This window comes from Saccopteryx bilineata, chromosome 2 (genome assembly GCF_036850765.1).
Source record: "Saccopteryx bilineata isolate mSacBil1 chromosome 2, mSacBil1_pri_phased_curated, whole genome shotgun sequence".
In the NCBI taxonomy this organism is placed as follows: domain Eukaryota; kingdom Metazoa; phylum Chordata; class Mammalia; order Chiroptera; family Emballonuridae; genus Saccopteryx; species Saccopteryx bilineata.
The window spans coordinates 182,658,237-182,683,536 of NC_089491.1; the positions used below are offsets into that span (position 1 = coordinate 182,658,237).

The 25,300-nt window shown below is 37.9% G+C and overlaps 1 protein-coding gene across 2 annotated transcripts in view; it reads right to left on the reverse strand.

Annotated features, from left to right (window-relative positions):
- TAFA2 (TAFA chemokine like family member 2) overlaps positions 1-25,300 on the reverse strand; it is a 574,649-nt gene that overhangs the window by 40,284 nt on the left and 509,065 nt on the right. For both annotated transcript variants that reach the window (XM_066258880.1, XM_066258879.1), the window contains 2 exons: positions 19,188-19,340; positions 18,054-18,178 (listed from right to left, as the gene is read on the reverse strand). In XM_066258880.1, the coding sequence (XP_066114977.1) occupies positions 18,054-18,178; positions 19,188-19,340 (278 nt within the window). The remainder of the gene's footprint in view (positions 1-18,053; positions 18,179-19,187; positions 19,341-25,300) is intronic.

The following is a 25,300-nucleotide window of genomic DNA, read 5'->3' on the forward strand; positions in this document are numbered from 1 at the left end:
CTTTTAGCTTGGCATTTAAAGGGTTATCATGATATAAACTCAGCCTGCCATGAATGCCCTTCCAGGAATTCCCCATCAACCCAGCTCCCTCATACAGATGAAGCTGCCCCATGAATAAGTCATGATCTGGTACACTTCCATGCCTTTACATAGGCTGTTCTGTTGGGGGGGGGGGTTGTTATGTGTGTGGTAAAGTGCACTAGTCAACTCTGAATGTCTGCACATCCTTTAAGACACAGATTAATGATGTCCAGAGGTGAAAAACTTACTATTTTCCAAGGCATCCCATTCAACACCATCTAGAGCTGAGAAGAAGAGATATAAAATTCAGTTTTAACTGTATTCCTATAGCCACTCAGAATAAGTCAAATTTTTTCTTTTCCATGCTATGTCTTCAAATAATCTAAAACATGTTATCCTAGGGCTTCTATTATCTGAGGTAAATATCCACAAAGTTCTTTACATAAGCCTCCTTTCATCCAGCCCCCTCAGAACTAATGTCCAGAAATGTGTTGGATACTCCAGCTAAGGTCGACTGTTCTGGAGTGCTCTCATCTCTGTGTTTGTATTAGTTATACCTCACCACTAGCTCTCCAGTATTCAGTAGTGGATTACCGAGCACGGAGCTGGGATTCCCTCTCATCCTAGACAGAGTTGGGAATTAGACCATAGGTCTGTTTCCTCCATGATCTCAACACAAATCATAAAGCATTTAGAATTCTGAGCTTGTGGGGAAGTTTTATTTTGTTTCTCAACTCTGCACTCAAAAGAAAATAAAATTGGATTGCAACTCACTCATTAAGGGATTTAAATTGCACAGGAACTGTGTGTGGAGTAGAGGAGGGAAAGAGCCATGATGGAAGGCACACAAAGAGATCACTGTGTTTCAAACAGCAGGGCTGCCACCCAGCATAGAAAGAGGAGTAGGCATGGAAGCCCCACTAGCGAGGTTCTTTGAACTTCCTGTTCCATTCTTTAAGTCCAATGAGGTGCTATTCCTCTTTTATTAAGGCTCCAAAAACAGATGGAAGTGCTGCCTCTCCCAGGAACACTTACTCTAAATAAATATGGAGTGCTTCAACATTAAAAATAAATCCCTGACAAAATTTTAACCCTCAGACCTTAAGGAAGAGGGATATTGTTCTCAGATGTTCATCCACAGGAGATAAACAGTAGCCTAAAGATGTACCTTACTGTTACCAATGAAATCCTATGATGCCCAAACTAAACTGTTACAATATGTGAACATTCACCATTAATATATATATTAGAAGCATAATATTCAGAGTAACACCAATAAATAAACACCTGGCTCAAATACTACACAAGCATTTAAATGTTACTGGAACTTCCAAACACTTCTATATTGCTTATCAATATAGGCCAAGTCTTAGAAATACAGCCCTGATGATACATTTTTTAAAAAGTCTTTGCATGAATATCCAATAATTTTAAGCAAATACCAACGAAAACAGTTTGGGTTCTATTGTATAATACATAGTTAATAAGGTAAGCAGCTGTTAAATTTAAAATACCCAGTTTAAAGAGTTACTTTTGCTAGTGCTACTTCCTGAACACCTAACATAATGTCCTACATACCTTTGGACTCAATATCTACTTGAGGGTAAAAATATCTTCAACTTACTAATTCATTTCTGTTCACATCTCTTTATAACCTACTTATTATTATAGTAATTATACAGTTATTTAATTGCTTTCTCTTCAAATGTCCACATCATTTCAGATTTTGAGTCTTTTCTAATATGAATTTCATTCAAGGGCTGCATTTCTTGTTACCATAGTAAAAAAGAAAAAATTACCTACTTTTCATCATTAACATCAAATTCAAGATGTTATACCATATTTAAGCTTCCATTAAGTTCAATGACCTAGAATTAGTGGATATTAACATAAAACATACAACATGCTATTCCCACAGTTAGCCCCAGCTCATCTAATGGCAACTTCCTCCTTCTATTTCCTCAGGGCAGACATTTAAGTCAGTTGTCAAATGCCCCATATTACCTTTCTGACCTAAGCTCAGCCACTTGCTTTGTTCACTCCAGCCACACTAGCATCACTGCTATCCCTTGAATATCATATTCCCAGGCATCTCCCATCTCAGGCACTTTTACTATTCCTCCCTTCACCTGTCCTCCAGAGAGCCCTGTGGCTCCTCCCCTCATCTCTGTCAAGCCCTAAATTGAATTTGCAAGCTTCCTTGCTCAGAACTATCCCCTTTCCCTTCCCAGCTTTACTTTTTCCCATAGCCTCTACCGCCACTGGTCATACAATTATTTTTTTGTCTCTCCCTGTTTGGTAGGTAGAATTCTAAAGATATACTCCCAGATATCTGTCCCCTGTTCAAACAAACACTAATCTAAGCACTGCTGTGAAGGTACTGTGTAATGTAATTACAGTTGTTAATCAGCTGACCTTAAAATAGGGAGATCATCCTATATGATCTGGGTGGAACCAATGTAATCACCTGAGCCCTTAAAAGTAGAAGAGTAAGGCAGAGGAGAGATGGGGAATGGGCCATCAGAGAGATTCAAAGTGTGAGAAAGACTCAACATGCCATGGCTGGTTCAGAGATGGAGGGGGCAACGTGACAAAGCAGGCAGGCATTTTGAGGAAGGGAGAGTCTGCCCCAGAGGACAGCCACTTGAGGAGTAGGAACTTCATTCCCACATTCAACTGGGAACCTAATTCTGCCAATCACCTGAGGGAAACTGAAAGCAGATTCACTCTCTGCCACCGCCCCCCACACACACAGACCCTTGAGTTCAGACACGTGAAATACAGAGCAGAGAAATAGCTGGCTGTGCCTGTATGTCTGACCTACAGATCAAAAATAATTTTAAGTCACTAAATTTGTGCTAAGTCACTAAAGTCACAGCAACAGACAACTGATACACCTTCTCAGAATACAGCCTTATCAGGACAGGGGCTCTCATCTGTTTCTATGCGCTGCACTCCAGAACCTGAGCTAGCAGCTGGCGATCATAAACACTCAGACATGTGTGGAATTAATGTATGTATTTATATATAGGACACACATTCTTTTACATGAAATCTATGCTTTACAAGATCTTATGACATTTTTGCTCCAAAATATTTAATTAACATTAAAATGTAAAAGGTAAGTTGATTTAAAAACTGTCTATTCTGTACTTTGTAAATCTGCAAATTAATGGTGTGCCATAGCGTGCATAAAACAGACACAGGAAGCGATCACATACCACTTCCTAAAGTAATGATTTTCAAAGTGCATCTTGTAACATACTGGCAGGTCATAAAATCAATTTATAGGTTGAGATAGGAAAGATGGAAGGAAATAGAAACCAAACATCAGAACTTTAATTTTACTGTGGTGTGTATAACTGTCTGGAGATATATTTGTTGTCTGTATGCTAGATTACAACTTAAGATGTGTTTCTTACAATAGGTACCATACAAATAATTTGAAAATCAAGCGTTCTAAAGGTCCAACATGCTCTGTGCTGTGGATTAGAGTGCAATTTAGGGCCTGACCTGAGGTGAGATAAAGACAAATGAATGGTGGAATGTCTCTGTTAAGAATGGCTTGGGCCCTGGCCGGGTTGGCTCAGCGGTAGAGCGTCGGCCTAGCATGCGGAGGACCCAGGTTCGATTCCCGGCCAGGGCACACAGGAGAAGCGCCCATTTGCTTCTCCACCCCTCCGCCGCGCTTTCCTCTCTGTCTCTCTCTTCCCCTCCCGCAGCCAAGGCTCCATTGGAGCAAAGATGGCCCGGGCGCTAGGGATGGCTCTGTGGCCTCTGCCCTACAGTGGCTCTGGTCGCAACATGGCGACGCCCAGGATGGGCAGAGCATCGCCCCCTGGTGGGCAGAGCGTCGCCCCTGGTGGGCGTGCCGGGTGGATCCCGGTCGGGCGCATGCGGGAGTCTGTCTGACTGTCTCTCCCTGTTTCCAGCTTCAGAAAAATGAAAATTAAAAAAAAATAAAAAAATAAAGAATGGCTTGTAAAGAAAGAAGTACACTATCCTAAGTTTATAATTAAATTTGTAAGGTTAGAAAGAACACTACGATTAAAGAAGTCACACCAATTGCACCACCTTAAAGTGAGGAAATGGACCTTCTGCCTCCTCCTATGTTCTTCCTTGGCCCTGAGCCTGAAATAGCAACCGTGAGCACCATCGACAGAGTACAGTCACTGAGTCTTGGTATACAATCAGGGAATATCTGGAAGGAGATGGCTTAGGCTTGAATCAGCAAATCATCATAGGACAGGGAAAGGACTAGAAACTCAGTGCTTATCTATCGTCTGAGATTAGCCAGTTATTAGTGTCACATAGGCTTAGCTGAGAAGGAAGTTAGAAATATTCTTAGCACATGGAACCAAAAAATAAATGTTGGTTAGAAGAACATAAAATTAAATCTAGCTGAACATTCTCATTTTCTCGGGCACAGATGAAGAATATAAACTAAATGATTATGCTATCCCCACTGTTCAAATATTGCTCTTGACATATTTACCAGTGATTCCAATGTGTATTGTAAGTGCACTGTATAAAGATGAAGATGAAGAGAATAACACAACTATACACTTATTCTTCCACTCATGGGCATACTCCTAAGGGACAGAGATCATGCCATCTATCTTTGTACTCTTGTTAGTGCTTATGGTGGCTAGGGAAATTAAATAAGATAATATCTGCAATATCAGAGTTCACAGCACCCTGTAAGAGCTACGTAAATGCTCTCATATTTGTTTTTGTAGCTTTGGTTTTAAAAAATGTTCATGCACAGGAACTTTTAATATCTTATTATTTTCATTGCATTATAGAACTAGATAAAAACATTTCATGTCCTTAAAATCCATTTATAGGTCAGAGTAATGGCGGGGTAGGAAGCGATACCGATAAATCTCCCCCAAAACTCAACAAGATCTTCAACCAGAAACAGAAAAACCTATACTTGGAGCTTCCAGATGCTTCACAATACACCCAAGGTATGATTGAGTTAAAAATTGGCTAAATATATAACCAAACCCCGAAGGAAATAGGGAGTAAGAAATGCTCCGCCTTCCTCACTAACCTAAACAGGGCGGCTTTCTCTGGTAACTGTGAATATAGAAACTGAGGCGGGCAAAGGGGGTGAATAGATCCAGGCCGCCGCGGCACAAACGGCCGAACCAGGCTGTGGCACAGAGATCCAAGCCGAGGAAATCTGATCCTGTGGCAACCCGGGCAATACAAGCTAACACTCGCGCCAAACCCAAACAAAGAAAGACAAGCGGAGCGGCCATTTTACCTGGTCTCCTGGTCAGTGCGCAGTTAGTGGGCGAGAATTTCTTCCTAGGGCCCGAGAGTGGGTGCCCGTGTTGCCCCATGGAGAGGCAGGGTCAGAGGCCTTTCTGTGGGCCGAGGGCAGAGTCTCTGGGCAGCCCCAGCGCCCTGGAAAAGCCACGCATGGGAGGGAGTGAGAACTAATTCCAACGGTGGACATTTTCCGTGCTGGAGGGTGCTTCACTCAGAGGGAAACATGGCCGGCCTCATATCCTGGTGTGTGCGCGCAGATAAGGAGTGAGCGATTCCTTCGAGTGCCTCGGCAGTGCGCGCCCGTGTTATCGCACAGAGGGGCAGAGTCAGGGGCCTTTGTGTGGGCCAAAGCAGAATCTCGAGCCGCCCCAACGCCTTGCAAAAGCCGCACACGGGGACGGAGCGAGACTTAATTCCAACGCTGCAACTTTTCCCTGCGGTTGGGGGTTTCACTCAGAGCGTGAGACTGCTGGCCGGATATCCTGGTCACAGACAGTGAGTGAGAGTTTCCTCCAAGCGCCCTGGAAGTGGGCGCCCGCTTGTGTTACCAGACAGAGTGGCAGAGCCAGAGGTCTTTGAGTGGGCGGAAAGCCCGCCTGATTATGCTAGCAGCTCTGACTGACTGAGCCTTACCCAGAGCCCTGTGCTGAGTGGAAATACAGTGGGGAGTTGCCAGCTCTTTGACCCTCCTACTATCCAGGCAGAGGCAGCAGCAACCCCATAGCTGGATTATCAGGCTACTAATTGAGGAAGGAAAGACAAGGAGAAAGGCTCCAGGAACACAGACTCTCTCACTGTCGGAGCCTATAAATGCTAATGAGCTTCGATTGCCAACGAGACTAAAGCACAATACATGACATTGCCATAGAGACTTATCAACTGCAAACCTCTACCTAAGCGTGCCAAAGGGGCAGAACCCGGGGTACAGAGTCACCGACCAGGAAGAGGGAGAGAAAAGAAAAAGCAAGAAGATAACCTCTCAAAATCAAGAATAATCTGCAGACTTTATAACCTATCCCATTTTATTATATTTGTTCGTTTGTTTCTCTTATCTTCATTCTTGATACTTTTTTTTCCTCCTCCAATTTGGCTGATTAACTCTCTACCGGTCTTACTCTCTCCTCTCCTTGAACTACACTACCCATAAGTGTTACATCTCCCATTATCTTTTCTCTTCTCTTCCTTTCTCTCTATGAGGGTTGCACTCCAAAACACTTAACTCTCTCTCTCTCCTTTCTTTTTTCTTCTTTTAGTGGTTCCCTCTTTTTTTCTCTCTCTCTCTTTCTTTTCTCCCTCTATATTAGTTTCTTCCTTTCTCCTTTACATCTCCTCTCATTCAAACCTCAATAACAAACAAATTATCTTATCTGGGACTCAAACTTATGTTTGTGGCATTTTGGGGGTTTTTACTTCACCTTTTTAACTCACTAGCAGTGCTCCCATCCCTGGCTCTCCATATTATCTAGTTCTTGTTCCACTAAATACAATAGTAATTTTTTAATTTGTCCCCCCATTTTTCTGTTTTCCTCTTATTCCTCTCATCATAACTCTTAGACAACCAACACCTAAAAGCAAATCATTTTATTCTTGACCCAAATTTTTTCCTTATTTGATTTTTGTGGGTCCATATGCTCTTTTTTTTTCTTTTTTCTTTTTTTTTACCTTTTTTTTTTCTTTTTCTTTTTTTTTTTTTTTTTTTTTTTTTGCCCCTTTATTACTTTTCCCCAATTCAGGCCCTCCATCACAGGCATTGTTTGTTATAATTCACAGTCCACCACAAGATTTTCTCAAGAAAGAGGGGAGAGGAGAGGAGAGGAAAAAGGAGGGAGGAATAATTTCCTTTTTTAAAAAATTTTTATTTTATTTTATTTTTCTTTATTTTATTATTAATTTTTTTTAAAAAACAACTCTTCGATTTTTTATTTTTTTATTTTTTTTTAACTTTTTATTCTTTATTAAATCTCATTAATACTATCAACAAAACCACCCTCAGATGCCATTAAGGAAGAAAAAATTGAATATCATGGATACAAAAGAAAGAGACGTAACACAGCTAGATGAGGAAAAATCTATGGAGAAAAAATTTAATATATTGGAAACCTTGGAGCTAAATGACAGAGAATTCAAGATAGAAATCCTAAAAATCCTCCGAGATATACAAGAAAACACAGAAAGGCAATTTAGGGAGCTCAGAAAACAACTCAATGAACACAAAGAATATATGTCCAAGGAAATTGAAACTATAAAAACAAATCAAACAGAGATGAAAAACTCAATTCACGAGCCGAAAAACGAAGTAACAAGCTTAGCTAATAGAACAGGTCAGATAGAAGAGAGGATTAGTGAAATAGAAGACAAGCAACTTGAGGCACAACAGAGAGAAGAAGAAAGAGACTCAAAAATTAAAAAAAATGAGATAGCCCTACAAGAATTATCTGACTCCATCAAAAAGAATAACATAAGAATAATAGGTATATCAGAGGGAGAAGAGAGAGAAAATGGAATGGAGAACATACTCAAACAAATAATAGATGAGAACTTCCCAAGCCTGTGGAAAGAACTAAAGCCTCAAGTTCAAGAAGCAAACAGAACTCCAAGTTTTCTTAACCCCAAAAAACCTACTCCAAGGCATATCATAATGAAATTGACACAAACCAGCAGCAAAGAAAAAATTCTCAAGGCAGCCAGGGAAAAGAAGAATACAACATATAAAGGAAGGCCCATTAGATTATCATCAGATTTCTCAACAGAAACTCTACAAGCTAGAAGAGAGTGGACCCCAATATTTAAAGTCCTGAAAGAGAGGAACTTTCAGCCACGAATACTATACCCATCAAAGCTATCCTTCAAATACGAAGGAGAAATAAAAACATTCACAGATACAGAAAAGATGAGGGAATTTATCATCAGAAAACCCCCACTCCAGGAATTACTAAACGGGGTTCTCCAATCAGATACAAAGAACAAAAAAAAACAGAGCCACAAGTAAAAGCTCCAAGAAGAACACAATAAAACCAAATTTAAACTGTGACAACAACAAAAAGAAAGAGGGGGAGAAGATGGAGATTAACAGTAGCAAAGGATGATGGAGTGCAAAAGTACTCACAAAATAGTTTGCTACAATGAACAGGGTAGGGACCCTTTCATTACTCAAAGGTAACCACCATTGAAAAAACCACCACAGAAGCACATGAGATAAAAAAGATAGCAACAGAGGAAAGATGTATGGAATACAACCAAATAAAAACAAAAGATAGAAAAACGAAAGAGAAGGATCAAACAAGACACAAAACTAACAGAAAGCAAGATATAAAATGGCAATAGGGAACTCACAAGTATCAATAATTACACTAAATGTAAACGGATTAAACTCACCAATAAAAAGGCACAGAGTAGCAGAATGGATTAAAAAAGAAAATCCAACTGTATGCTGCCTACAGGAAACTCATCTAAGTAACAAGGATAAAAACAAATTCAAAGTGAAAGGCTGGAAAACAATACTCCAAGCAAATAACATCCACAAAAAAGCAGGTGTAGCAATACTCATATCAGATAATGCTGACTACAAGACAGGAAAAGTACTCAGAGACAAAAATGGCCATTTCATAATGGCTAAGGGGACACTGAATCAAGAAGACATAACAATTCTTAATATATATGCACCAAACCAAGGAGCACCAAAATATATAAGACAGCTACTTATTGATCTTAAAACAAAAACTGAAAAAAATACAATCATACTTGGAGACCTCAATACACCGCTGACGGCTTTAGATCGGTCATCCAAACAGAGAATCAACAAAGACATAGTGGCCTTAAACAAAACACTAGAGCACCTGGATATGATAGACATCTACAGGACATTTCATCCCAAAGTGACTGAGTATACATTTTTCTCCAGTGTACATGGATCATCCCCAAGAATTGACCATATGTTGGGCCACAAAAACAACATCAGCAAATTCAGAAAAATTGAAGTTGTACCAAGCATATTTTCTGATCATAAAGCCTTGAAACTAGAATTCAACTGCAAAAAAGAGGAAAAAAATCCCACAAAAATGTGGAAACTAAACAACATACTTTTAAAAAATGATTGGGTCAAAGAAGAAATAAGTGCAGAGATCAAAAGATTTATACAGACTAATGAAAATGACAATACGACATATCAGAATCTATGGGATGCAGCAAAAGCAGTGATAAGAGGGAAGTTCATATCGCTTCAGGCATATATGAACAAACAAGAGAGAGCCCAAGTGAACCACTTAACTTCCCACCTTAAGGAACTAGAAAAAGAAGAACAAAGACAACCCAAAACCAGCCGAATAAAGGAGATAATAAAAATCAGAGCAGAAATAAATGAATTAGAGAACAGAAAAACTATAGAAAAAATTAATAGGACAAGGAGCTGGTTCTTTGAAAAGATCAACAAAATTGACAAACCCTTGGCAAGACTTACCAAGGAAAAAAGAGAAAGAACTCATATAAACAAAATCCAAAATGAAAGAGGAGAAATCACCACGGACACCGTAGATATACAAAGAATTATTGTAGAATACTATGAAAAACTTTATGCCACTAAATTCAACAACCTAGAAGAAATGGATGAATTCCTAGAACAATACAACCTTCCTAGACTGAGTCAAGAAGAAGCAGAAAGCCTAAACAGACCTATCAGTAGAGAAGAAATAGAAAAAACCATTAAAAACCTCCCCAAAAATAAAAGTCCAGGCCCTGACGGCTATACCAGCGAATTTTATCAAACATTCAAAGAAGTCTTGGTTCCTATTCTACTCAAAGTCTTCCAAAAAATTGAAGAAGAAGCAATACTTCCAAACACATTTTATGAGGCCAACATAACCCTCATACCAAAACCAGGCAAGGATGGCACAAAAAAAGAAAACTACAGACCAATATCTCTAATGAATACAGATGCTAAAATACTAAACAAAATACTAGCAAATCGAATACAACAACATATTAAAAAAATAATACATCATGATCAAGTGGGATTCATCCCAGAATCTCAAGGATGGTTCAACATACGTAAAACGGTTAATGTAATACACCATATCAACAAAACAAAGAACAAAAACCACATGATCTTATCAATAGATGCAGAAAAGGCTTTCGATAAAATACAACACAATTTTATGTTTAAGACTCTCAACAAAATGGGTATAGAAGGAAAATATCTCAACATTATAAAGGCCATATATGATAAACCATCAGCTAACATCATATTAAATGGCAGTAAACTGAAGGCTTTCCCCCTTAAATCAGGAACAAGACAGGGTTGTCCACTCTCTCCACTCTTATTTAATGTGGTACTAGAGGTTTTAGCCAGAGCAATCAGACAAGACAAAGAAATAAAAGGCATCCATATCGGAAAAGAAGAAGTAAAGGTATCACTTTTTGCAGATGATATAATCCTATACATCGAAAACCCCAAAGAATCCACAAAAAGACTACTAGAAACAATAAGCCAATACAGTAAGGTCACAGGATACAAAATTAACATACAGAAGTCAATAGCCTTTCTATATGGCAACAATGAAACAACTGAGAAGGAACTCAAAAGAATAATCCCCTTCACGATTGCAACAAAAAAAATAAAATACTTAGGAATAAACATAACAAAGAATGTAAAGGACTTATATAATGAAAACTATAAACCATTGTTAAGGGAAATCGAAAAAGATTTAATGAGATGGAAGAATATACCATGTTCTTGGCTAGGAAGAATAAATATAATCAAGATGGCTATATTACCCAAAGCAATATACAAATTTAATGCAATTCCCATCAAACTTCCAATGACATTTTTTAAAGAAATAGAGCAAAAAATCATCAGATTTATATGGAACTATAAAAAACCCCGAATAGCCAAAGCAATCCTAAAGAAAAAGAATGAAGCTGGGGCATAACAATACCTGACTTCAAACTCTATTATAGGGCCACGACAATCAAAACAGCATGGTATTGGCAGAAAAATAGACACTCAGACCAATGGAACAGAATAGAAAGTCCAGAAATAAAACCACATATATATAGTCAAATAATTTTTGATAAAGGGGCCAACAACACACAATGGAGAAAAGAAAGCCTCTTCAATAAATGGTGCTGAGAACACTGGAAAGCCACATGCAAAAGAATGAAACTGGACTACAGTTTGTCCCCCTGTACAAAAATTAACTCAAAATCGATCAAAGATCTAAACATAAGACCTGAAACAATTAAGTACATAGAAGAAGACATAGGTATTCAACTCATGGACCTGGGTTTTAAAGAGCATTTCATGAATTTGACTCCAATGGCAAGAGAAGTGAAGGCAAAAATTAATGAATGGGACTACATCAGACTAAGAAATTTTTGCTCAGCAAGAGAAACTGATAACAAAATAAACAGACCGCCAACTAAATGGGAAATGATTTTTTCAAACAACAGCTCAGATAAGGGCCTAATATCCAAAATATACAAAGAACTCATTAAACTCAACAACAAACAAACAAACAATCCAATAAAAAAATGGGAAGAGGATATGAATAGACACTTCTCCCAGGAAGAAATACAAATGGCCAACAGATATATGAAAAGATGCTCATCTTCTTTAGCTATTAGAGAAATGCAAATCAAAACGGCAATGAGATACCACCTCACACCTGTTCGATTAGCTGTTATTAGCAAGTCAGGTAATAGCAAATGTTGGAGAGGCTGTGGAGAAAAAGGAACCCTCATACACTGTTGGTGGGAATGTAAAGTAGTACAACCATTATGGAAGAAAGTATGGTGGTTCCTCAAAAAACTGAAAATAGAACTACCTTATGATCCAGCAATCCCTCTACTGGGTATATATCCCCAAAACTCAGAAACATTGATACGTAAAGACACATGCAGCCCCATGTTTATTGCAGCATTGTTCACAGTGGCCAGGACATGGAAACAACCAAAAAGCCCATCAATCGATGACTGGATAAAGAAGATGTGGCACATATACACTATGGAATACTACTCAGCCATAAGAAATGATGACATCGGAACATTTACAGCAAAATAGTGGGATCTTGATAACATGATACGAAGCAAAATAAGTAAATCAGAAAAAAACAGGAACTGTATTATTCCATACGTAGGTGGGACATAATAGTGAAACTAAGAGACATTGATAAGAGTGTGGTGGTTACGGGGGGGAGGGGGGAATGGGAGAGGGATAGGGGGTGGGGAGGGGCACAAAGAAAACAAGATAGAAGGTGACAGAGGACAATCTGACTTTGGGTGGTGGGTATGCAACATAATTGAACGACAAGATAACCTGGACTTGTTATCTTTGAATATATGTATCCTGATTTATTGATGTCACCCCATTAAAAAAATAAAATTATAAAAAAATTAAAAAAAAATCCATTTATATTTGAAGAGACATTCAAAAATTACAGAATTTGCTTAAGGCATTTTAAATAAATGAGACAAGATGAAAGAATTCTAACTAGTTAAAAATTACCTAGGAAAAAAGAAAAAGAAAAAAAAATTACCCAGAAAAATTTTTTTCAACATAGGAAAAGCAAAGAAACATAGGATTCACGATTCATAAAAATTATTGTTTTAATTTTAATTTTTGTTTATTTATTTTTTAGGTGAGAGGAGGGGAGTTAGTGAGGAAGACTCCCGTATATGCCCTGAACTGGGATCCACCCAGCAACCCCTGCCTGGGGCCGATGCTCAAACCAACCGAGCTATCCTCAGTGCCTGGCGCCACTCTGGAACAAATAGAGCCACTGGCTACTGGAGGGGAAGAGAGAGAAAAGGGGGAGTGGGAAGGAAAGAGAAGCAGATCATTGTTTCTCCTACGTGCCCTGAACAGAATTGAACCCAAGACATTTGCACACTGAGCCAACACTCTATCCACTGAGCCACTGGCCAGGGCCCAAAAATAATATTTCTAATGAAGATATAAAATCTTATATAATATGAAGTTAAGTTCATTTTATTTTAAGTAAGAATCAGACATAAGAGTTGCACCACTGAAATTTAAAGTCCACACCAATGGCCAAGGAGCTATAAATGCTAAAAGCAGAAGGTAACTTCCTTTAGGAGATGTTTCCCAAAAAATATCACATTAAAAGAAATGAATTACAGTCTGTTTTTCCTGAGGATTATAACAATGTTATCAAAGATTTCTTTTCTTTAAGTCTTCCAAGCTCCATAGCACCTTTCTCCCCTGCTTCTTCAATATTATATAATTAGCATGTAGATATGTGCTCTTTCCCACTTGAAAGACTCTTGCTTTATTAATGACTCTTTGAAAAGTTCTTTATTATTTATCTTTAAAGTAAGTTTGAAATCAAAAGGAATTTATGACTTTAATTTTATTTTCAACTTAGGAGTTTTTAAAAGTAATTCAATAGATGGCTAAGAATATCATAGAAGTTTCCACCTTTAAAGTGAGAAGAAATAGGGTTTGGGAAACAAACACTCATCCTCCTTTCTCTACAGATTATATGTTTGAGATTTTGAAAAACATGTTGCAAAATATTAATGTCTGTTGCCTTTTTAGAAAATGGGTCAGAACAATAAGCTTCCTGAGTCCAGTGCAAAGACAGAAGGAGGATCTAACGCACATTTATAGTAGTAAGTACACTGTAAGTTCCAAATTAGTCTTAAATGAGGAGTTCACCCAGCCTCGGAACTGCAGTCAGCTCTCAAAGGTACCACATGTCTCTTCGGAAGCCAAGCAAACCTCATTGCTGTTTTTGGCTGAATGCTTTTTCTAACATTAGGTTTACCAGAGCACTCCAGACTGGATATGGGCAATTATAAGGTAGGGTATACGTTATTGCAAATTTTAATAATTTCTTGGGCCACTTTGCATGCAGTGATAAACCCATAAACCCAACATATCATGCATAAGAAACACAAATGCCTTTTAGCTGGGTCTGGTTCCTGCTGAGTCTGTCCGCTGGCTATGTTATTTGTGGAGCTGGTTAAGTGGTTCTGTGGTGTGGCCTGAAGCCAGCCACCTGATGTGTTGGCTTTCTAAATTCTGAGGAGGGGATCCAACTCAGGCCAAGTTAAGTTGCCCTTTGTGCACAGCTTGGGGCCACCTGGTAGGAGCTACCAAGTGACCTACTGTTGGTTGCTGCTTGGAAGAGGCTGTGCTGTGAGCTGAGGCTGGCTGCCACTTGTGCTGGGCCTGGGACACTTAGGTAGTCACCCTTTAGCTAGCCACCACTTGTGTTGGACTTGTGGTCACTTAGTTAAAGGTAAGTTCCAAGCCAACACTGACCACAGCTTGTATCAGACTTGGGGCTGCTTAGCAAGGGGTAGAGGATGCGCTGAGGTTGGTGGCTGCTTGTCTGGGGCTTGTGGACCTTTGAGAAGAGTTGGTAGCATGCACCAAGTCAGGTTGTTCCCCTGAAAAAGCCACTGGAAGTAGCTTGAGCCAGCCATGTTAGTTGGGTGGAGCAGAGTCTCAAGGAGTTATTCTAGCAAGAGAACATATTAGTCATGTTATGGAGAGTGCATATTTGGCACTTGAAGGGTTATTTGGGGGAGGGCTCAACCAAACAGCAATGGTGCCTTCTGGCGCTTTAGTCCCTCGAGAGAGCTGCCCCAATCCCTGCTCCCTCCAGTTCTTATCCTGAAGCTAGTCATTTCAGTTCCTCCCCACCTGTCACTGGCATGTTTCAAGTGAGTTCATGTGGTGACCCCTCAAGAGTAATGCCTGGGACTCTAGCAGCCCTCCGTCTTACTCAGATACAATCCCTGCTTATTTTCATAGCCAGTTGTTATGGGGATCCCAGTGTGAGGCTGGGACCCTGCGCTCACCATGGTGACCTCCACAGCTGAGATATCTCTCCCAGTTCTTAATTCCACACCATGGGCATAGTACCTGCCCATTCCATGTCTAATTGGGGCTTCTTCTTTATATCCTCAGTTTTGGGACTTCTGTTCAGCTAGTCTCCAAGTGGTTCTCAATGATGACTGCTCTATAATTTAGTTGTAATTTTGATGTAGAGGAGGAAGCAAGCACAGTGTTTACTTACTCCACCATCTTGACTGGAAGTTCCTCAAAACTTTGCTTCTCTATCACCTCACGGGGTTTTTCCAGGTTGTTTTGTGAGCTAAACTAACATTTACAATTATACATTTTTTTTGCCTGGGCATTTGGAATGCCACACTGTTCCTTTAGTCAAAAATGTCTAAGTGGCATCATTTTCACCAGCAGTCCTTTTCTTGTAAACTAGAGAAAAGGATAATAATTTACTTTGACTGTACTTAAGAAGCTTCTTCTTTCAAGTCCTCTTGTCTTCTCTTATATGTGATGGTTTTTCCTTTGTAAATGAGACTCTCAGAATTGGTAGAAATCTTAAAAGTAATTTAATCCAAACATCTATTGTTGCATGAATCCTCTCTATAATATATTCAGTGAGGTCCTCCATTATCAGCTGCACTTCAGGATAAAAGGAGTGAACAAAAAATTAGGAAGTGTAACCCACTATATGTGGCATAATACCACATAATAACTAAAATAAACTAGAGGACCTAGATGTGGTCTTTGAGAACTCATGAGTTCTCAGTCTCTTCTCCATCTTGTTTCACAACATTATGAAGTATCTGACCATTCAGAATATGACCCAAGAGGGAGGGAAGCAACACTTGTAAAACAATTTACTATGAGAATTTAGATCACATCATCTTAATCTAACCTTTTCATTTCAATGATCAAAAATAGTAATTGTTAAAGGTCTACCTCATAGGAAAATAACTATGGGCATATTTTATGACTGACTTAATAAGGTAAATTATCTGATACAAAGTCCAGGTTAAAAGGTTAGGTCTGGAATGAGACTGAGTGGTTTGAACCCTAGCTTCTGCATTAACTACCTAGACCAGTGGTCCCCAACCTTTGTTGGGCCACGGACCAGTTTAATATCAGAAAATATTTTCATGGACCAGCCTTTAGGGTGGGATGGATAAATGCACAAAATAAAATTATGCAACCGGCATAAAAACTGTGGTATTTTTAAATATAATTGTAGAACTTATGAGACAAGCATCAAGAGTGAGACTTAGATGTATGTAACAAAGGGAATCTGGTCATTTTTAAAAAATAAAACATCGTTCAGACTTAAATATAAATAGAACAGAAATAATGGAAGTTATTTATTCTTTCTCTGTGGACTGGTATCAAATAGCCCACCGATCGGTACTGGATCACAGCCCGGGGGTTGGGGACCACTGACCTAGATGATGTTGGAAAGTCATTTAACATTTTGAAGTTTTGGTTTACTTATCTGCAAAAAGAAGACTATCTTTTTCACTGAGCTATTAAGAGGATTAAATGAGCTAATTCATGAAGCACTCTGTTCAGTATATGACATATGTTTTAAGTATACAATAAACATTAGCTTCTTCATGTTCACTAAAGTAATAAAAGCATGATATTATATATAGACAACTCACTATTATTTAAAATATTGTTTTAGAATCTCAAACCTTCAGTGAATTTCCACGAGTGTTATTTTGGACTAAGATTCATAGTATTAGGAAAAATATTTTCATGTTATAAATAGCTTATAAAGAAGTTTTATATAGCCAGAATGTTTTTAATAAATCAATATGAATTATACCATATGCTAAATAACTGAATAATATAGTAGTTTTAATAACTGATCATGTACTCTGTGGATTTTGGAAGAGTGTGCCAGAATCTAGTCAAGTTAGAGTCATAAATAAACTGACAAAAAGGTATTATTTATGATTTGGAAAATTGGTTACTTTTGTGTCTGAACACTCATTACTTGGTAGACTGACTGAATTATGTATATATCTGATGGGATTATAAAATAATCCTCTGGAATAAGTCCAAGAAAGGTTTTTAAAAATTGCTACTGTCAAACAATATAAATTAACTGGTATCTGGTTTTATGTTACTTTTTTTTTATATATAAAACATCCCCTTATACCATTATTCTGTTTTAGTACTCAAGTATTCAATTCTAATCAATTGCCAGAGCAAAAAAGCAAAACAAGACAGAACTTTCACTAGCTGATTCTACAAAGAAAAGAAAAGTCTGTCAAATGAAAATATCCATTCAGCTAATTATGAAATTAAAGAATAATGTTTTCACTTTTCTCCCATTTTTCAGAAGTCAGTCATTGCAAGCTGAAATACCTCATTGCCTAAATATAATCTTTTAATATTGACTCCTGAAATATACCATGCCAACTTGAGCACTTAACAAATTATTTATGGTAAGATCAATTAAATAGGCCCATTTCAAGATTGACATTTTTATTAGAAAACTATTGATCCAGAAATCAGGGAGATCAAAATAATTACTTTCATAAAAATGAAAGAATCTTGATTGGCAAATTTTATTGAGTCATATATATAACAAAATCTTTTTTTTCTTTTTGAGAATCTATTCAGATTATTATCCATGAGAAGAAGAAGGGATTGAGGTCACCCCCAGCATTTTTAATATGAAGCCTTGTGGTGTTTCACATATCAGTATCTCATGAAGGAACAGCGTTTACTTGATAACATGAAAGTTGATGGCAATCTATAGATGTTATTCTCAATGAAGTTACCATGTGCTATGAAAAAGATGAATTAGGGAGAAAATGGGGAAAATATACTATGGAAAATTATACTCTCATTCAATAACCACAATTTAAAGATTTCACTGCACACTCTCCATGCTTTCTTAGTTCAGAGACATTTTGCTTTTCCAAGCTGGCTGTCCACTTACCCTAGTTGTTTTCACTTTATTCCCAGAGGAACAGCTCCATCCTTTCCGATCCGGAAGAACTTTACATTCCTCTCCCTCAAGACATGGCTGCATGTGACACCACCACTTCTGTTCCACTATTGAAGCTAAGGGTATATAAAAATTGATTCAATGTTTTCTATTCAGGTGCATTCATTCCCTGAGTGCATATTTAAAGAAAAACAAAGCCACTAATTTTTCCCACCACTGGACAGACTGGGTTGTAAGGCCTGCTTCCTTTTTTCTCTAAAATGGATAAATCTTCATTTTCTGAGAACAACTATTTTAATTTTAAATTTTACTTTATTGTGATAAAAACACTTTACATAAGATCTACCCTCTTAAGTTTTAAATGTACAATACTGTAGTGTGAACTATAAGCATGTTGTTGAAGGATTTTTCATGAAAACTAATATATTTGAAAGAAACTATGAGTATGTAAGCATGCACTGACTTACATAAACATAAAAAATAATATTTAACCAATTTAGAGTAGATATTATAAAATAAATGTTATATTTCCCACAGTAGGCTGAAAATCAAGAAGGCATTAGATTAAAGCAATTTTTTTTTACTGTGGGCAGTAACCATCATCATAAGAAATGGTAACATGAGCAATTAAATGATTTTTATGGTAAAATCAATTAAATAATTCATATAAATATTTATATCTTATTTTAATTAGGTGAACAGTCAAGTAATATTTTGATGCATCTTTATAATAAATGGATTTTATGGAAATCCACAACTAAACATATATATACTGTTTATTTTTTTATTCTTAAGAACTATCCATGGGTTTGGAAGTTTATATTATTTAATCATCCGTTTTCATTTTTTCTTTCCCAATTAATCGACACACATACATCCTCAGCTGGCAAATCAGTATTTCATGTATTAAAGCGAGAGGCACATGGACTTGTTGGAACCTCATTATAATGCCTTTTGTTACTAAACTGCACAAGATCTTAGACATCCTTCCAAATAACCTTACGCCAACCACATGATTTATAGTGTAGTCCTTCAGAATTGACACCAATCAACAGCATTATAGTGGGTTCCGGTTCTAAGCAGTCCCCAACTATACTACCACGATGAGCAATATAAAGGTCGCACCGTCCACGCAAGATGGAGCAGCTCGCGTGGTGCCTGCCACCTGCCCGGGGAAGCAGGAGCACTTGACAGTTTGTGACCGTTCTTCTATCTTGTTCTTATTACAGCATCTGTGGAGTGCCACCACCTCACAAGTGCCCGTTTTAACATGGTGAGCTGTACAAACAAAAACAAAAGATGAGACAACTTTGAGAAAGCTTTGGACACTTCCTCCCTCTTTTTAATTAGAAATGCAGTATATATAGCTCTATGAGGGACCTATCATGCATGAAACTAGAAATACAATGATGCTGACTCCATACGGCAGATTTCATTTTTTCCTCCCCAAATGTGGCAAGACCATTTCTGTCAGTAAATGCTTGGTAAAGCAGGAAAATTAATGACTAGATTGAAATAATCTGTTAGGACAATCTAAAATATAGAGGCAATGTATGATGCCATCAAAAACATATTTATTTGCATGTGACTTCTTTTCACACCTTTTTGATCAACATGTTAAATTAAGATAAACCCCTGGAAAAGGTACACTACAATGCGGCTGAGGGGTGATATGAGGTTCTTCTGGGGTTGAGTGTAAAGTCAGGATGAATACCAGTTTTTAAGAAGTGATGATGAAGGGGGAATCCCCCCTACTTAGTGTTCATCTGCACCATTTCCCTGGAAATGAACTAAGTATTTAATTCTTGAAAAGGCTTTTATTGTCCCAAAGTTTCCAGTCAGTTTCAGGACCCAAACATCAATTCTTCTCATTTTGCCTGAGGGAACAACTGCCACAAATGGCACCAAGTGCAGTCAGAACTTGGGTGGATTGACATCCAGCTCGAAACCCAATCCAGAACACTGTGAGGCTTCCTGCTTGTTTCATTCACCTTTCAGTAAGGCTACACAGGTGAAATGTGGGGGTGATTGAAATTTTTGGACCTGACTGATCACATTATGATAAGGTTCTAGTGTGCTGTCATCATTATTTTTTTTTAGTATTTCTTCTTCAAAGTATTAACCCTACTGTGAAATGATAAAGCAAAAATTTTTGCTGAAAATAAAAATGGCTTAGAGTCAAACGTGTTGAAATCCTACACTTTCAGAAGTTTTAAGATCGTAATTGCTATAAAAACAGAAATGAATGTCATAAACATATTGATGCCCATTGTAAATGAGATCAGCACATTATGCATTTATAATAATCTTCCTGTGAGAGATGAGGAACCAATGTGCAGGAAGTTAGGTTGAATAGTTTGTTTAGGTTTTCTTGTGAAAAAGAGCAAATCACTCATATGGTCCACCTCATTCCTCAATGTGAGACCAAGAAACTCTGATATGACATACAGCTTTGACATGTAATCCCCAAAAGAACTTTCAAGAAGCAAAAACCATTTCCAAGGTCATGAAGATTTTTCTGCCACTGTGGACACAAATGAAGATTTTTCTGTGTTTGATTCAAACATAAAGCTATCTCTACAACATCTAAAAACATAAGAGCCAGACTTCTGTTCCTATCCTTTCATGCTCTGGAAAATACTTTTTAAGCTAAGGATGCTTCCGTTTGTTTTAATTTATTGACTGTTTTGTATTATATAAGCCATTGTACTGCTTTCTACACTATACTTAGTCACATTTTAATTGAGTCAGTACCACACGCCAGGCACGGTTCTGAGTCCTGGGGAAGCAGAAGTGAAGAAGAGGAACAAAGACGCTGCCTTCAAAGAGCTCGTATTCTTTTGTAGAAAACAGTTAGTACCTAAGTTAATGGATCCATAGGACCATATTAGATTTGTAAATGCTTTGAAGGAGATGCAGTATGTTATTGAGGGTAATTGAGCAGGGAGAGAATGTATATTTTAGTAAGAGTCTCAAGGAAGACCTCTCTCAGAAGGTCCCAGAATGATGACTTGAGTAAGGAGAAAGGCATCCATTATGGAGATCTAAGACAGAGAGAGCACTCTAAAGAGAAGGAGCACCAAGGACAAGGTGCTGACACGAGGCAGAGCATGGTATGCTCTCAGGGCAGCAAGATGACCTGTATGGTTGAGCAATTGAGAGGTCAAGGGAAATGTGTCAGAAATGTAGGAAGATCATGTAGGGGGTGCTATGCCACAGTAAGAGCAAGAAAGTCTTTGTGTAGAAATTGTATAATCTCATTCACACTTTAGAAGTTTGCTCAGACTGCTTCTTAGAGAATAAATTGAAGGAAGCCAGAGTGGAAGCAGAAAAATTAATTATGAAGAGATTGCAGTAAGTGTAAATGATGAAACTTAGACTTGACTAAGAGCAGAATTGTGGAGAAGTAGCAGGTTAGGGATATTTCAGTAGAGTTAGTTTGACTTGCTAATGGATAGAATGTGAGCTGTGAGGGAGAAAGGAATTAGGGATTACTCCTAAATTTGTCCTGAGCAATTAGAGGTTGGTGGTGCTAGTAGATACAGAAGTCTTGGGGAAAGGAGAATTTTGCAAAAGGTGGGTTGAGCTATAATATCTGTAGTTTTCTATTGTTTGTGTTAAATGTGAGATCCTTATAAGACACTCAGAGATATAAATCAGGCAGCATCATTTAAGAAATAGGGCTTAAGGAAGAAGCAAACTCAAGAAATCTAAAACAATAGGTGTTATTTCAAGCCACAGACTGTACCAAATTACCATGGAAAGGTTTACAGACAAATGGATAAAGAAGTTGTGTTACATATTACAATGGAATAATCATAAAAAGAGTGAAATCTTACCTTTTGCAACAACATGGATGGACTTAGAGGGTATTACGTTAAGTGAAGTAAGTCAGAAAGAAAAAAACAAATGGTGTATGAATGGACTTATATATGGAATTTAAAAACAAAATAAAGGAGTAAGCAAAACAGAAACTCATAGCTACAGAGGACAAATTAGTGTTTGCTAGATGGGATGGGTATTAGGGGACTTGGTGAAAAGATGAAGGGATTAAGAAGAACAAATTTGTTACAAAATAGTCGCGGGATGTAAAGTGCAACATAGAGAATATAGTCAGTAATATTGTAATAACTATGTGTGCTGTCAGATGGGTACTAGACTTATTGGGGGATAATTTCATGAGGTATATAAATGTCTAATCACTAGGTGGCACAACTGAAATTATTAATATGTATCAACTGTAACTGAAAAATAAACTAAAAATATAAAGAAGCTAGTGTGTAATTCACCGCATTTCTCCCTACCATCAGAAAGACCGATTATGTTCCTGATAGTGGAAACTATATCAAGCTGAGTCCCCAACTGAATGGGCATGGAACAGAGTCCCCACCAACCACGATGGACCTACGCATGAGAGATAACCCTTAAATCTTGACAGGTCTCTAAAATTTGGAGGTTGGTTGTTATTGCTCCAAAACTTAGCTAACCTTGGCTGCACAGTACTGCTTTCAACTGCTTCCTAGATGGCACAGTATATTCTGCCAGATATATTAGTTAGAGGATAATTCAGTTAAGTATGATATCTCAAAATCTGGATCATTCTACCTTATTTGAATCAATGAAGAATAAATATTTTTTAAAAGGTTTAGATATCAATAAAATTCAATGGATTATAATGAATAATTCCACAATTGAATAATTACATTAGCTAAGTTTCGTATCTCAGAGCTCTAGTGATGAAAGTGTGCTTCTTTCTTCTTTGAGGAGAAAGGAAGTAAAATGATGTCCATGTGTTATAACAAAGAGAAGGATAAGATAGGAACTGTACTGGGAGGACAGAGGCATGGCCCCCTGCAGAGAACACAGTACTAAGTATTAAGGGATTAATAATAAAGGTGCCCAGGGAGAGCAAGTCTGACAGACACAAAGCTTGCCTGCCCTGAACTTGCCCTTCCTTGCCTATGAATACAGCTCAGACACACAGGTTTTGTCTCCTGGTGAGAAATAGGATTTCGTGAAAACTCTCTCTCAGCCTTTGTTGTTCTTATTAAAACTGAAGTTGTAAAGCTTATTATGGGGGAATGAGAGAGTCAAAAGTAGGGAGAGTCCTGACAGTTCAGTATTACTTTATCTGTGCTGGCAGATATGCCAAATGAGGTGATACCTCAAAAAGGAAAATGAATCTTCTAGCGGAATTTAGTTCTCCTAAGCATAGCGTGTGTGTGTGTGTGTGTGTGTGTGTGTGTGTGTGTGTGTGGCTTAATCTCTTATGATAACCACATTCTTTTGATCAAAGTCTAATTTTCAATGTAAACTACTCAGTATGAGGTATGTGTTTAATAGAGTGTAAACAAACACTTTTTTTTTTCTGAAGTTGGAACCGGGGAGGCAGTCAGACAGACACCCGCATGCGCCCGACCCGGGATCCACCCGGCATGCTCACCAGGGGGCGATGCTCTGCCCATCTGGGGCGTTGCTCTATTGCAACCAGGGCCACTCTAGCACCTGAGGCAGAGGCCATGAAGCCATCCTCAGCGCCCAGGCAAACTTTGCTCCAATGGAGCCTTGGCTGTGGGAGGGGAAGAGAAAGACAGAGAGGAAGGAGAGGGGGAGGGGTGGAGAAGCAGATGGGTGCTTCTCCTGTGTGCCCTGGCCGGGAATCAAACCCAGGACTCCTGCATGCCAGGCTGATGCTCTACCACTGAGCCAACCGGCCAGGACCTAAACAAATACTTTTAAGAAGGTAAAACTAATTCCTGTGGTTTTCTCTTAAAAGGTTAATGAGACTGTAAGAAATTCAAGCAGTTACTAGAATTCTCTATAGACAGATTCAGACAGAGCTCATGATAAACTAACCTAATCAAACATCAGGGCTTTCCAAATTAACAAAATAGACTTCACAGATAATCAGGTAGTATCATAACAAAATGATGCAAGATACCCCGGAGAAGAGTTAAATGAGAAAAGAACAAACACATTTTTACTTTTTATGTCAGAATTTCCAAGTTGAAAAAAAACAAAACCTTTTTGTTATTCTGCTATTTTTCCTTCTCTGGATGTGATGCAAAAACACAAATTTGCCACCTCCAATTTTGTGAAATGACACAAGACACACCAGTTTAATTCTTATAAAAATAGGGATAAAACGTCTTACCCATCTCTAATGGTGCCTTCCGAGCTTATTACCTTTATATTTTATTTCAGCAATAGGATCATTGGCCCTAGAATGCCCCAGAAACATGGCCTTAAGAAACTGCCACCTAAATCATATCTTAAGATTCCTAAATGGTTTGCAAACCTGTTATGACTCATATTCTGGCATGAAGTCCTATAAGCCATTTTTTCCAACTGCTTTTTTGTTTCTAAATGCTTTTTTACCTATTAATAGGAACTCCTAAGGGGGCAAAATCTAAATTAAATACCATGTAATTTGTAAGCATGCATAGATTTTTTAACATCACACATACACATAATTTTATGTATATATATGTTTATATATATTAATATGGTCATATTTTACTCATCACCTGTGAACCAACTATAAATACATAGTTATGAAAAATGGGTTGATGATAGAAAATGTGTGCAAATCCATTCACCTTGAGTAGAAGTTCCAGATCATAGGTTAATAAGAGCATAAGTTATACATATCACATTCTGTATGTAAGAACAATTCATTCACTCTGGAAACAATTTATGGAATATCTATCAGTGATTGTTAACATTTACTAAATTTTCACTGTATGCCAAGCATTACTCCATTTTATTATCACAGCAACCATTACAGGGGAAGCTATAATTATCCCCAACTTACAGATGCAGAAAGTGAACCACAGAAATGTTAAGTAGCTTGCCCAAGGTAATATAGCTAGTAAAAGATAAAACCAGAGATGAAAGTCCAAGCATAGTTTGCTTTCAGAAACTATGACCTTAAACACTATGGTCTAGTTCCTGTTCTACAGAGCTCCACATGTGCAACACACTACAGTTCCAGATGATGTGGAAAAATGCAGGAAGTGTATCACTGTCCCCACATGCACTGCTTGGTAGCCTGGAAAAGACATGGGCTCTGGAAATGACTACCTCAGTCTTGGCATATTTTCACCTCTACTAGACTGAGTAAACATTTAAACAAGTCTATTCATCTTCAAAGAACTGGTTTCTTCATGTCTAAAAGGCTCCATAGAGTCCTTTCAAAGATTAATGAGACAGTATATGTAAAATTATTTTTCAATTGT